The sequence below is a fragment of the Pongo pygmaeus genome, chromosome 9 (genome assembly GCF_028885625.2).
Source record: "Pongo pygmaeus isolate AG05252 chromosome 9, NHGRI_mPonPyg2-v2.0_pri, whole genome shotgun sequence".
NCBI lineage: Eukaryota > Metazoa > Chordata > Mammalia > Primates > Hominidae > Pongo > Pongo pygmaeus.
The window spans coordinates 112376923-112392346 of record NC_072382.2 but is presented as its reverse complement, the minus strand read 5'-3'; the positions used below and the strand labels follow the sequence as shown (position 1 = coordinate 112392346).

General features: G+C 40.9%; 1 protein-coding gene across 2 annotated transcripts in view; it reads left to right on the top strand.

Moving 5' to 3' along the window:
• Nucleotides 1-3134: 3134 nt before the first annotated feature.
• The window catches only part of ARHGAP20 (Rho GTPase activating protein 20), a 132176-nt gene continuing 119886 nt past the window's right edge, over nt 3135-15424 (top strand). The window contains exon 1 of one of the 2 annotated variants that reach the window (XM_054440284.2): nt 3135-3464. In XM_054440284.2, the coding sequence (XP_054296259.1) occupies nt 3360-3464 (105 nt within the window). In that variant the 5' untranslated portion in view covers nt 3135-3359. Of the gene's footprint in view, nt 3930-15424 lie in introns of both variants that reach the window. The other variant, XM_054440285.2, reaches the window with a different exon arrangement.

The following is a 15424-nucleotide window of genomic DNA, read 5'->3' as shown; positions in this document are numbered from 1 at the left end:
CCTAGTGCATGGAAAATAGTTTCACAGTCTAATGAATAGTCCAGAATTGTTTCTTTCCCACCAGAGTATCTTCCTTAAACTGTACAGCATAATAATGGAGATGAAGATGGTTGTTTCTAACATTGCATCCATTCTTTCAAAGGTAAGACATTGAAAAAAATTCATTGAGAGCATACTTGTGTGCCTGGCATAAAGAAGAAAAGACAAAATACAATCTTTTACTTCAAGGCAAGTAAAACAGATGGTAATGGTATAATGTAATATGTGTTATAAAGACAAAGAAATACACACAGGAGAGACAGTTGGCCACGTGGCTAAGAACACAGGTTCTGAAGCAGACTTCCCATGTTCCAAGCTTGGCAAGACTACTTACTAGCTGTTTGAGCATATTACTTAATATCCTTGTGGCTTGGTTTTCTCATCTATAAAATGGGGTAGTAAAAGAAGCTACCTCATAGATTATAAAGGTATAAGTAAATTAATGTGTGTAAAATGCTTAGAACAGTGTCTGGCATTAAGTAAGCACTCAATAAATGTCACCTGTTACCTACAGGTACTCACTGGCATTAAGTAAGCAATCAATAAATGTTGCCTACAGTGGATGCCCCATGTGTATGGTTGGTGTGTGGAGGTAGCTAGATACGTAGAAATAAGGTCAGGAAGATTTTTCTAAGGTAATTAGTGATTCAAATCTGGGAGATTTATTTCCTCAACAAATATTTACTGGGCATTTACTATGCACCAAGTATTAGACATTTAAGTGTAAAGTAATAGGGGTTGGAAATATAGAAGGAAAACTTCCCACGCAATGCAAATAGCAGGTTCAAAGTCATAAAGATGTGAGAAGGCAAGGCGAGTTCGTGGAAGGTGAGTTCTTGGAGAATTCAATGTGACAGGGAATAGGGTGAGAGTTGAAGAGGAGCAATAAATGACAAGAGAAACAAGTGGAAGCAGGGGTGTCTGTTTACAGGCAGTCTTGCATATCATACTATGGCATTTGAAATTTATTCTGTAAACACAAGGAGCCAAAGAAGGGTTTAATCAGGGGAGTGATGTGATCAAATTTGTGTTCTTAAAACACGACTCTGGTGATAGTATTAATCTGAGCAAAGTCAGTTTTCTTTAGGTATGGGACAGTTTTCTATGCAAACCAAAACTAATGGGTTTTGAAGTAAAAGCACTTAAAAATTAAGAAGTAAGAGTGAGTTTTCCAAATCTGCAGTAAAATACTACTTTGATTTGGAACATGTAGTATTGATCACAGAAAGAAATCTGTGCAAAAAAGAAGATCACAAAAAGAAACATGGGACACTCTGAGTGAAACAACCAACTCTACCAGTCTGGCCCTTCTAAGATCTATCTCATAACCCTTGTGTGCCTCATTAATTCCCTTAGCAAACGAACATTTATTGCACCAGACACTGCTTCAAGCACTTGGTATACAACAAAGAACAACAATAACAAAAGCCCACAAAAGATTCCTGCCCTCGGGAAGCTTGCATTTCTCTGAGATATAGATAATAAACACTAAACATATTAAGTAAATTACATGATATATTAGAAGGAGATAAGTGTTATCGAAATAAAACAGAGGAAAATTGGGAGCGTGCATTTATGATAGGAACCAAAAGAGGCTAACGAGTTGTAAGTAGATGATTTCAGCAAGGAATGAAAGGAACTGCAAAGCCCTCTGCGTGTAGAATTCATGACAAACTCTATGGTGGGGGCAAAGTCCTGTCGCTGCACATGGGTCTCAGCTGCAAAAAGAGAGTAGCCATGAAAAACTGTGTGTATATACACACATACATAAACACAATAATGGATGATTTATAAATCATACATGTGATTTATACGTGTGTGTGATTTATAAAGCCTATGTAAGCCTACTTTAAACAATATGAGGTGGACAAGGCTTAAAACGGGCTGGAACATTTTCCCCCTATTATTTCCACAATAAACCATTCCTGGGCATGGTGGTGATGCGTGCGCGCGCGAGTGTGTGTTGGACTGCATCCCTTCCTTGGAACAGAGAAGGCCAGAGCCCTATTCTTCTACAACCTGTCCTAACAACAGCCTAACCTGGCAGGAACCTCGATTTTTTTCTTCTTACCACAAAAGCAAACCAAACCCCTTCCACAACCTAATATCATAGCGTGGTATCCTTCCTCACTAATCCGCCACTGCTGCTTTAGTCCTGACTCCAAGGGAAGAATGCCATCTACCGAATCATCCGCACCAGTCAACCAGCCCCGCAAAGTGCAGCAACACTCAGCTCAACGCGGGTCAGCTCCAAATCCTCTCCCTCTGATTATTCTTTGGCCTTTAAAATATTTTTGCCACTATTTGGGCTGACAGGAAGTTATGCTCTCGGCGCAGATATCTGATAAACACTTCCACATATTGTAGCCTTCTCAATAGCTTAGCTAAATTTCGGCGTCCTCGCTCTGTCTGCATTTTCCTTCATTGCGCTTTCACGTTTGGAATGCCCTCGTCTCTGCAGCCTGCAGACAGCGGAAACCGCGGGTGCAAACGTGCAGGGGCCGCTGACATGACCGGCTGCAGAAGCCACTCAGGGTTACCCGGACAGGCTAGCGTTCGGGATTGCACAAGAGATCAGGCGATGCTGTGGGCTTAAAAATTTGTACAGCTGCGACACTCTGCGACGTGCCACCCTATCCCCAGTGGGGTGGGGTGGGGGATTCCCTCCGCAGTCCGCTGAAAGCAAGGCAGGAATCACTGCAACTCCTTTGATCAGGCTGAGGTCGCCACCGCTCCGCGGATGCACGCGCTGCACCGACGCCTTCCGCCGCGGGCACGGCGCGAGAAGGGATGGGGTCTGGTGGGAGTGGGCAGGTGGCGGGAGAGGCGCGTGTCCGTGCACTAGAGGCCCCCATGCGTGACATAGGCCGGTGAGCTCCTGCAGGCTGCACCCACGCGGAGTCACAGACCGAAAAGGTCAGCCGGTGGCCGGTGCGCTAACATATATAGAGAGACGCCCGCCAGGCGCGCCGCAGGCTGGGACGAGGCTAGGAGGGCCCAGGCTGGAGGAGGGCTGAGGAGGGCTGCGGGGGCGGGCCCCGGCGCGGGGCGCCCGGAGCGGAGGGGGCGGGCCCGAGGAGGGGCGGGCCGCGGCGCTGACGGGCTGTCTCCGCTGCACTCGCCTCCAGCCCGCGGTGCCGAGCGCAGGCGGAGGTACATGGCCCCGACGGGAGGCGCGCGGCCAGCACCCGGGGCTCGGCTCCCCGCCTGAGCACTGCAGTCGCGCCTCGGCCCACGCGTCCTCACCCCTCCGGCCGGCATCCCGCGGACATGATCGTGTAGCCTTCTCCTGGGCTGGGATTTGTTTGAAGATTTTCTTCATGGAAGCGATGTCCCCCCAGCAGGAGACTCTAGGGGGACAGCCGGGGCGCTCCTCTTCCCTGACAGGAGTGTCTCGGCTCGCGGGAGGCAGCGGCACCAAGAAGGTGAGGACGCTGAGCGGGGGCCCGTGCCCTCCGCCGCCGCAGCCCCCACTCCCGGCGCGCGCCCTCCGCGCCCGCCACAGCAGCGCGCTAGGCGGACGCCGCGGGAATTTGACGCTCGAGGCTCGCGGTCCCTAACGAGAGTCCCAGAACACTTCCCGCCCTTGACGGCCGACAGCGCCGCCGCCTCCCGCAGACCGCCCGCTTCTCCGTTTCTAGAGCCTTAGTCTCTCCCCGAGCGACCCCGCAGCCTCCCTCCCGTCTCCATCCGCCGCCGCATCGGCAGCCTGGCTCTTCCCTCAGTCGAGGTGCGCGGGCCGGAGTGGGCGATCGCCTTTCCCCGACCCCTCGCCGTGCCCCAGGCCCCCCGAAGTGGCCTGGGCGAGCACTGACTGCCCCTTGGCGGTGTCAGCCCCGAAGTCAGGGCCGGCGATGTCTGCCCGGGAGCGGCAGCCGGCGCTGAAGAAGGTAGGCGGCGGGGCTGCGGCGCTGGTGGGCTCGGCCCCCTCACCTGCCCGCCGAGGCGCGGCTGCTCCATGGCAGTTTTCGGGGGGCAGATATAGAGAGTACTGTCCCCCACACTAGGGTCCTGGATGATTCCGGGTCTCCCAGGTGGGGGTCACAGTTTGAGGGGCGACTGTGGATGATAACGGTCGACACTATGGGGACATGTAGGTTCGGCTGGGCCTAGAACCGAGCAGGGTGGGGGCGGGTGGGCTGTGGTTGGGGGTCCTGAGGGCTGAGGCGGGGGACCTTCTCCCTGCACTGGTCCCCTGGCCCCTGGGACTCTGGCCGGGCTGGATAGGGATCCGGGTGTCGGTGTGGGCGTGGGGGCAGCGCGTGTTCCCTGTCAAAGCTGGAAGAGGGATGCAGGTGACAACTTGTAGCGTTCCATTCCGATAAACACGGCCGCGGTGCTGCGGGAGGATTCCGATCCGGGTCAGGTTTCGTTGGAACGGTTCCCTGAGCAAGTGCACGTGGGCCGCGGGCTGCCGGCCTCTGCCGTTCCGCTCCCTAAGGAATTGATTTGGGTGTTTCTAGCCCTGTCTGCCTATCCCCCGCCTCCCCACCCCCGCCTCCCCACCCCCGCCCCCAGCGTAAGACGTTCGGATATTTGGCCTTTTTTATTTTTTCCTTGTGTTAGTGGTGCCCTTCCAGCTTTTCTGGAAACAAGTTGCGATTAGAAGCATCTTCTAGCTTTTCCTTAAGAAATATCTTAAGGGATTGCATTTGTTTCATTAGAGACTTAAAGGGGTTACGCAGGTTCCCTGCTTGTCTTGATTTTACTGCCTTTCATAAATCTTCCCACCAGGATCTTAGGTCAGCTAGAGGTCAGTTGAAGAGAGGTGATCGGTGTGCCGCGTATAGAAATGTGTGGGAGTTCCCAAGGACCTTGACCGTGTCACGGAGCCATCTAGGGGTGTCCGTGAACTTGATGATGTATGGGCTGTAGTGCCGGCTCAGCCTTTGATGTATTGAGGCTGCGGTTTGTCCTTGTCGCTTTTCCCCTTCGGAGATGGAGGGAGTGTGTGTGTGTGTAGTCAAGTCTTCCCAAATAAAACGTGAATTTATCAGGCTAGCCCTACATTTACTGACATAAATTTTAAAACTTAAAGCATTTTATTTTTGTAAACGTAAGGAATTGGAAGAAAATCAAAGATTTATTTTTCTGAACAGTTTTTTTTTTTTTTTTTTTTTTACTAAGGGTATAACACTGCCAAAGGGAGGAAGCGTTAAAGAAGAGCTTTATTATCATTTATCAAGTAATGCTTGTCCAATAAATGAAGTGTTGCTTCGCTCTTTTCCCACATTCTTTTTACTTATCATAGCCACTGTCCTTAAGATGCTGTCGTTTGTTATGAAACTTAACAGGTTCACACATTAACAAACCAGTACCTACCTTCCCAACATCGTTGGGAAGATTAAATGTGAAATTCAGTGAATAATGAATGACATATAATAGACATTTAATAAATGTTAGCACTTACTGTTTGCAATATCCCTGTATCCGTAATTCATACCTTTGTGTCCTAGTTGTTCAAGCCAAAAATCTAGAATTCGTTTTCAACTCATTTCCTCTCTCTGCACCAACCAATCCATCAGGGAAGCTACTGTCAATCCGAATGTTTCTTGAGTTTCTCCACTTCATCTCCACTCTTGCCAGTGTAGTCCAAGCCAAGCCGCCATCTCTCACTTGTACCTTTGCAGAAATGTCTTAACTTGCCTAACACCTTTCTTGCCCTTCTTTGATCCAGTCACCACTTAGCACCAGAATAATCTTTTAAAATGTAAATTAATCATGTTGCTTACCTGCTTAAAATCCTGCAGTGGCTTTTCATCCATTTATAATAAAATTCAGACCCCTTTTTCTTGGCCCTGTCTACTTCTCCCACCTCATCTATGCATCCCCCGCTTGTTTGTGTATTCTCCAACCACATGGGCCTTCTTCCTCTTCATATTTCAAGTCATCAAATTCATTCTTATTTTGAGGCCTTGATGGTGTTTTTCTGTGCTTCAGCCCCAGGTCTTTGCAGTCTTGACTTTCATATTATTGTCAGATCGTAGGTTCTAGCAGAGGCCTGCCATTGACTACCTAAGTGGAAGTGCTCCTCAGTCATTCTCTATACCTTCTGCTTTATTGTCATCTTAGCATTCATCCTTGCCTGATATTTTCTTATTTACTTGCTTGTTATCTGTTACCCACATCCCTCACCAGATTGAAAACCATGATAATAGGGACCTTACCTGTATTGCTTAAGGCTGCCTCTCCAGCACCTAGAATAGTGTCTGCTATATATTAGATTTTCCGTAAATATTAGTTGGGTTATGTACAGCAGTGAACAGGACAGATATGGCCCCATCCTCAGAATTTATGGCTCAGAGCAGGGTCAGCAAACCTTTATTTAAAGGACCAGATACTAAATATTTAAGGTTTGTAGGCCCTTTGTTACAGGCTACTCAGTTCTGCCATTATAGTGCTAAAGCAGCCATAGACAATGAAGAAATGAATGGGCAAAGCTATGTTGTAATAAAACTTTGTTTAGAGAAACAAGTGGTGAGTCTCTGTGGTGTAGTTTCCTCTCTCCTAACTAGGAGAGGGTAGTGCCACTGAGTGGTACATTGTGTAATGATGGAACTCCTTTATCTACAGTGTCCATTCAGTAGCCACTAGCTACATGTAGCTATTGAGCTCTTGAAATGTGGCTGGCATGACTGAGAAACTAAAAATTTTTTTAACAGCTTCAATGAAGTATAATTGATATGGAATAAACTGCACATATTTAAAGTATATAAATTTAATAGTTTTGACATATACATACGCTTGTGAAACCATCTCCACAGTTTAGCAAAGGAATATATTCGTCATCCCCAAAGTTTCCTCATGTCCCTTTCTAATTCCTTAATTCCCTCCCCATTCCCAGGCAACCACTAGTCTGTTTTCTGTCACTGTAGGTTAATTCACATTTCCAAAGATTTTTTGTAAGTGTAATCATACTTTATATTCTTTTTTTGTCTGGCTTGTTTCATTCAATACAATTACTTTGAGGTTTATCCATGGTTTTGCATGTATCGATAGTTCATTTCATTGCTGAGCAGTATTCCATCATGTGACTAGACCACAATTTATTTATCCATTCATCTGTTGATGGGCATTTGGATTATTTCCAGTTTTAGGTTATCACAAGTAAAACTGCTGTGAACATTCATGTACAAGTCTTTGCATGGACTTCATTTTGGGGGAGTAAATACTTAGGTGTGGAATAGCTGGGTCATATTTTAGGTATATATTAAACTTTTTAAGAATCTGTCCAATTGTTTTTTCCAAAGTGGTTTTACATTCCCCCTGGCAGTGCATATGAGTCCACCTACTGCAAATTTTCACCAGTACTTATTATTATCTGCCTTTTTTATTACAGTCATCCTAATGGATGTAAAGTGATATCTAATGGTTTTGATTTGCATTTCCTCAATGACTAGTGATGTTGAGCATCTTTTCGTTTGCTTATTTGTCATCCATATGTTATCTTTGGTGAAGTATCCAAATATTTTGCCCAATTTTAATTCTGTTTTCTCCCAGTCTGACTTGTCTTTTTACTTTCTTAAGAGTATCTTTCAAAAGGACGGAAGTTCTTATTTTTGGTGAAATACAATTTGTCATTTTTTTTTTCTGTAAGCTTCTTAATTATAATCAACTTGAATTTAAATCTAAAGAGCCACATGTGTCTAGTGGCTACTGTATTGGACAGTATGGGTCAGAGGAAGAGACAAAAAAAAAAACCAAAAAAATTAATAAATGGTGATAACTGTTATTAAAGGAGCAAACATAACCCTGAATTAGACAAATGTGGTTGTTGAGTTAGATCATTCTGCATTAGGGTGTTCAGGGAAGGCCTTTTTTAAGTGTCCCTTAACTCTCTTATGGCTTAAAAAGACCATGCTATAAAAAGAAGTGGGAGCACTAAGTTCAAAGGTCCTGAGGTAGGTATGTTTGAGGAGCTAGTACGTAGATGCTGTAAATGAAGTCAGTCTCTTTATTTTATAGCCACATTTATTATTTTAATCTCAAGTAGAATTGCCTAGCTAGATCACTCACTTTTACTCACTAGTCAGAGGATTTTGTTGTTTCCAAAAATCAAATCCGCTCTCAGAAGACAAAGATTTTTCTATCACTGAGGCACTTCCAAAGAATATACAATAAATTTGTACAGTAATTCCTAAAAATTGGATTCTAAAATATAATAGCTTATAGATAAAGCATAGATAATACTTTAAGTTATTCTGGAATAATACATCCTTGAGGATATCCACATTTTCACAGAATAGTTTTAACGAAGTGGAAGCACATATTAGAATCATTTTAGTTAGGAATGATTTGTATTAGACTCAAATACTCTGACCTTTTGGTTTCATATACTAATTGAAAAATCTTTAAATAGGATGAGTGTTGGAATGGGGAAAAAGAGACTTATAGGCCTGGAAAGCCAGGCAAGGGAAAATAATTTTAAAATAGCTCTAACATATTTAAATGTAGCAGCTGCTGTTGTAAACTTCATTCTGCCTTTTCTTTCTAATTCTCTGGGTCCAAATCTGTTTATAACACCTCATGGTAGAACACCTCCAAGGGCTAACTTGGACTATGTGTGTGTCTTATACTGGGGCTTGAATTAAACATCTTAGTGAGTAAGCTTTAGTTTTACTCTTCAATACTGAGAAAAATATTATGCCCATAGTTAAACTAGTATCCTACTCAATTCTTATCTGGTGTTACTCACAAAATGAATTGCATGAAATCAGATACGTGAGATCGTTTTGGCAGGGAGGATCCTAGAATTATAAAAATAAAATTAGATTAATCAGGAATGGCCTCTGTTATCCCTCATGTGACCTCTGAACTTCTGATTGGACTTTGTTTCTTTGTATGCAAAATGGGGTAATGACCCCTATCGTGCACATCTCACAAGGTTGGTTTTTATGGGTCATGAAAGGTAAATGGAAACACTTTGCAAAAGTGCAGGAGTTATTAGTATATCTTGCCATGTGAGAGTAGGTGTAAAGCAACAAAAGGAGTTTGAGTTTAAAAAATGTAACATCAGAACATGTACATGCATGTGAATGTATACCATCCTTTAAAGCAGTCATCATTGGAAGCCATAAGTATCAAATATCATGAGGAGGAACTTGAATAAAAATACAAGGGTTGGCTATAACTTATGGAAGAATAAAGAAAATTTAAAAACCTCTTTAAGTGAATGCTTAACTATATTCAAAACACATCAATTATATGAGGTAGGTGTTAATTTTTTCCTAAAGAAGGAACTGAACCATGTCAAGGCTACAGTGTAGTAAGCGGCAAAACTGGAATTTGAATCCAGTTCTTCCAACTCCATTTCTTTTTTCAACGAGACTATGGCTGCATTTGTTATTGCTGGTAACATAAGATACAGGGGAGAGTAGGTTTGAATTATATATAACCAGCTGAGAAAAGTACAATTGAGGGCCTTTTCTCAATTGAAAAAAAGAGTGTACATTCTTTGGAGAGTGGCATTTCTACCCTCTCTGTCTACCATTGAATGTTATGTTCACTGCTTCCATCAGGTAAATATTAGGTAAACATTGACTTATAGTGACAATCAATGACACAATCACTGGTCTAATTACTTTGGTGATTTTTATGCCTTGGTGTCTGACATTTTCAGATGTTTTATATAAGGCAGATGTATTTCAAGGGCTCTTAGCCAGGCCTGATCTCTATGCTGATACCTCAGCCTTGCTTGCTATTGGAAAGCTTGGTGTATTCTCCAAACAAACTCAGAAGAGTATATTTCAAAGTTATGTGTGGGTGCACTGAATCCTAAGCCTCAGATGATTCCACTGGAAAATCATGTGGAAACCCAGTTGAAACTCTCTCAACTCAGTTAACTTTTATATCACTGCTCCACTGAGTCTGGAGGAAAAAACTTTGTGTCCATAGTTATGCTCACTTAAAATGTGAATACAATAGTGCATTTTACCATGGCAGAAGAAAAATTAATTTTTGTGACTCTAAAGTTCATAGAGTACAATAAATTATAGTGTTATAAAATAAAAGTTAAGGATAATCTTCTTATACATGTGTAAAAAGTAAGTATTAATTTTGAAGATTGAGTCCCCTAAGTTAAAATAGGCAGTTGGAATTCATAGACTGAAAGTTCACAAGTCATAGATACCTAAATAGTTAGTGCAGTTGTTGCTTTTAGTTCTAAAGTGAAGATTGTCATGAAGCAATTTATCACCCTCTTTGCCTTCAGCATTCTCCCAGGTTATGATTTGGCGAAAGGGCGGCAGGACAAAAGGTGGAACGTGTTCAGTAGATGGGGGAGAGCTGAGAAAACTGATGGTACCTACAGAAATGAAATCCTCTCCAATCAATAACTTAGAAGTCTGAATTCTTTCACAATTCTTACCTTTCCATCCTGGACTTGGTGGCTATTCTTTTCAAAGTAAAGGCATGTTATGCTTTATGGGACTACATACAACTTAACAAAAATATGTAATTGTAAAACTTGCCTTCCTAGAAGGTGTCTGTAGCTGAAAATATACTAGATTTCAACTTAAATTGCCACTAAAATACATTATAAAGTGTCACAAAAATAGGTATGTAATATCAAAGTTATGTGTGTGTACATAACACTTGTATACGCATAATATGCAGAGTGCTTTGAGGAAATATATATTTATATGATTCAATGGAGTTTTATTACTCATACCCCTCATGTCTTCAGAGCATTTGGTATAAACCTTTAAAGTAAACTTTAAGTGAAGGGAAAGTTTGCTCTCCTGTTCTGTTGGTACTTCAAGTGTTTAGGATCACAGGGATTGTAGAGGTCCTGATGTGTGCGGAAAGCCTGCAGAGAGAATGCTCAATTTGGTAGTGGCAACTACAACAGTTTTGTGAAGCAAACTAGGATAGGTTGATCTTTAGCTTTTGTTTACTTACAGGAGACTCTGCCACAATGTAAGAGGCTGGAAAGGTAGCAGATGTGATTGCCTTCCGTCAACCATCAATAATGAGGCTTGTAGGCAATACAGCCCAGTTTATATTATATTTTGTTTCAGTCTTATTTTCTTTATCTAGGACAAGTTTATGGTAGAAACATCTAACTGACAGCAGAAATAGCCTCATCAGCACTGTAGGTCAGTGGTGTGCTGAGAGCAGCCTTGACCTAATTTTGACAGACACCTGTCACATGACACAACTGAAATGTAAAACTTGTTTTTGGATGTCTGGTCACTTGTGTGTGGACTCTGAAAATGGAATGTATGTGTGCCCACATCAGCTCACATATCAAAGATCTGGAAAACGCAGCTACTCTGTGGCCTTTTGCTTTCCTTATTTACCTGAGTCCTAATTTACACCTAGGAGAGTGTTTTTATTTCCTCTCCTATCCCTACATTCACTCTTTTGAACCTCAGCTTTAACAATAGCCATCACCAGGTAACACTATGTCTGAATCTAGATAGATGTGGATCTGCTTTTTATTCTCATTTGATATAGTCTGTTTGATTTTTACCATTATAGTTTTAGGATTTGATCACAGTACTTTTCCCCTCTACGTTGAAGACAATGAGGGGCTACCTACCGTAAGGCAAAGCTTCCCAACTGTTGCGGATGTGTCTGACAATTAGCCCCTTGGCCTTCAAGCGAGTGGATGGATACTGGGGAGCCAGGGTGCCACTTTGTTTATCATAGAGTGTTATAGTTGTACAAATATCATTTTGTATGGACCATTATGTGAAAAATGTAGTGGAGCCCTGCCCTGTAAGAAACTATTAGGCAGAGAACATTGGTGATTGACTCTACCTACTCCAGGGTGCTACTTAAAGATTATCATGACCAAAGGTTGAAACTTGTAGCTTTGCCAAAAAAAAAAAAAAAAAATCCAGCCAACGTGAAGGCCCATAGTGATGCTCCAGAATCCTGCATGTGTGGGGATGGAGGCAAGGAAACAAAGAATAATGTATAAGGGAAATTCTAATATCTTTGTATTTATTTATGTACGGCACTTAAGCACTTTAAAGTTTACTGTCTGTTACATTATCACAGTGCTTTTCATTTCAGAGGACTTTCATCCGTATATATGAATGAATATATATACATATATATACACACACACATATAGTGAGTAGGGCAGGTATTATGTCCATTTTAGAGAAAATCTGAGAAATTAAGTGATAGAACTAGGGCTAAGGTCCAGAATTAAGGTCCAGTGTCTCCTAGCCTAGTGCCCATTCTTCTGCATTACATAGATGATCATGTTTATTGTTGTATTTCAACATGGTAATAGTCCTTTGGAAAGAGGAAAGAGCTGGAAAGTAAAATCAATTCTTTCTTCAGAAAGGAACATATATTCATTTACAGTAGTCTGTACTGTAATTACATTTATTTTAGCTAAATGTTTAAAGTGGTCCTGGTTGGGATGATTTATGGGTAAATAGAAGATCATATTTATCACAGACCAAACTGACAATAGCAGGAAGCTTCAGCTTACCTAGTGGTCAAAACCTTGTGTGATAGCAGGACCCAGAAGCAAGGTGCAAGGTTAAAAGTAATTCTCTTTTTCCCTTACAGAGCCAGTGTCTTTGAAGTATAATTGTTCAGTGGCTTGGATACGTCTCCACAAGTAAATGCTACAGGCATGTAGGGAAGACAAGAAATACTTTAATGCTCACCAAATTGCACAGACTAGCCACAAAAGAATTAATAGTCAAGTTTGAATAAGCTAATTTGTTAATTTGATTACTTATTTTTTCTAGCTTTGAAAATTTAGAGTTCTATAAAAGCTTTCCCAGTGCCCTTATTTTAATACTATGCTTATTTTAAATGCTTGAAAGTGACTTCAACATCCATAATTCAACTGAAATGCTTGATTTTTTTTCTTCATAAAGTGACTGGAACAAAACAAAGCATGAAAAATTGCAGTTCACCTCCAACTTTAATCTTTCATCCTGTTCCTTCCTTTTGATATGCTTTGTTTTTCTTTAATCTCTGTGAGAACTAATAATGAGCAGATTCAGAGTGATTTAGAGGTTCCAAAAATAGTACTATATCTCTTGGCTGTCATGAAGTTAAAATTCCAGTGAGAGCCTACATACAGGTTTTTATATAAAAATTGTTTTCTGCATTGGTACTGAAAATAAAACAACAAAAGTTTTTTTCTTCAGTTACCTATTTACAACTTCATTTTTCTACATAGGCACACTTGTGTTACCACCTTAAAGTCTCAGATATTGGATACGTTAATTCATTCACTTAATACACAACTATTGAGAATTTACTATGTGAAAACCCTAAGGAGGACACCGGAGGAACAGGGGAGGAATGGTGGCAAATCACAATAGACAGGAAGTAAGTGGGTAAGAAAAGATATGTCATGTAAATGGAAAACAAAAGTGGGCAGGAGTAGCCATCCTCATATCAGATAAAACAGACTTTAAACCAACAATAGAAAAGACAAATGAGCATTATATAATGATTAAATGTTCAATACAAGAATATTTAACTATCTTAAATATATATGCACCTAACACCAGAACACCCAGATTCATAAAACAAATACTACTACACCTAAGAAAACATTGATAGTAATACAATAATAGTGGGGGACTTCAACACCCCACTGATACCATTGGACAAATCATCAAGGCAGAAAATCAACAAAGAAACTCTGGACTTAAACTGAACTGTAGACCAAATGGACCTAACAAACATTTACAGAACGTTCTAGCCAACCACAGAATATACATTCTTTTCACTCTGCATGGAGCATTCTCCATTATCGACCATATGCTTGGCCATTAAAGAAGTCTCAATAAATTCAAAAAAATCAAAATCATATCAAGTGTCTTCTCGGACCACAGTGGAGTAAAATTAGAAATCAAGACCAAGAGGAACTCTCATAAACACACACTACATGGAAACTAAACACCTTGCTCCTGAGTGACCTTTGGGTAAACAGTGAAATTAAGAAATCAAAAAAATTTTCAAAACAAATGAAAATAGACAACATATCAAAACCTCAGGGATACAGCAAAAGTAGAACTAAGAGGAAAGTTTATAACTTTAAATGTCTACACCAAAAAGATAGAAAGATCTTAAATTTACAACCTGATGTCACACCTCAAGGAACTAGAAAAATAAGACCAATTGGAACCCAAAGCTAGCACAAAAAAAGAAATAACAAAGATTAAAGCAGAAGTAAATGAGATTGAGACAAAAAAAGATATAAAGGATCAGTGAAATAAAAAGTTGGTTATTTGAAAGGATAAACAAAAATGACAGACTGCTGGCTAAATTAACCAAGAAAAAAGAGAAAATTCAAGTAAGTACAACCAGAAATGATAAAGGTAATATTACAATTGATAACATAGAGATACAAAAGATCATCACAGACTACTGTGAACACCTCTATACATATAAACTAGAAAATCTAGAGGAGGTGGATAAATTCCTGGAAATATAAAACCCTGCAAGATTGAGACAGCAAGAAATAGAAGTCCTGAACAGACCAATAATGAGTAATGAAATTGAATCAGTAGTAAAAATCTTGCAAGAACAACAAAAGCCCAGGACCAGACAGATTCACAGTTGAATTTTATCAGACATACAAAGAACTGGTATTCAATCTTACTGAAACTTCTAAAAAACCAATGAGGAGGGATTATTTCCTAACTCATTCTATGAAACCAGCATCTCCCTGATACCAAAATCAGGGAAGGACACAACAGAAAATGAAAACTATAGGCTAATATCTCTGATGAAAGTAGATGCAGAAATCCTCCACAAAATACTAGCAAACCGAATCCAATAGCACATGAAGAAGATAATTTATCATGATCAAGTGTGTTTTATCCCAGGGATACAATGATGTTTCAACATCCACAAATCAATAAGTGTGTTTTACCACATACACAGAACTAAAAACAAAAACCATACAGTCATCTTAATAGATGCAGAAAAGGCATTCAGTAAAATCCAACATCCTTCGTGATAAAAACCCTTAACAAAATAGGCTGATGAAAGAAATCATAGATGACACAAATGGAAAAACATCCCATGCTCATGGATTGGAAAAATCAGTATCATTAAAATGCCCATACTGTTCAAGGCAATCTACAGAGTCAGTGCAATCTCTATCAAATTACCAATTTCATTTTTCACACAATTAGGAAAAAAATCCTAAAGTTCATATGGAACCAAAAAAAGAGCCCAAATAGCCAAAGCCATCCTAAGCAAACAGAACAAATCCAGAGACATCATATTGCCTGACTTCAAATTATACTACAAGGCTGTGGCAACTAAAACAGCATGGTCCTGGTATAAAAATAGACATACAGATCAATGGAGCAGAGTAGAGAACCCAGAAATAAAGCCATATACCTACAACCAACTGATCTTCAACAAAGCCAACAAAAACAAACAATGG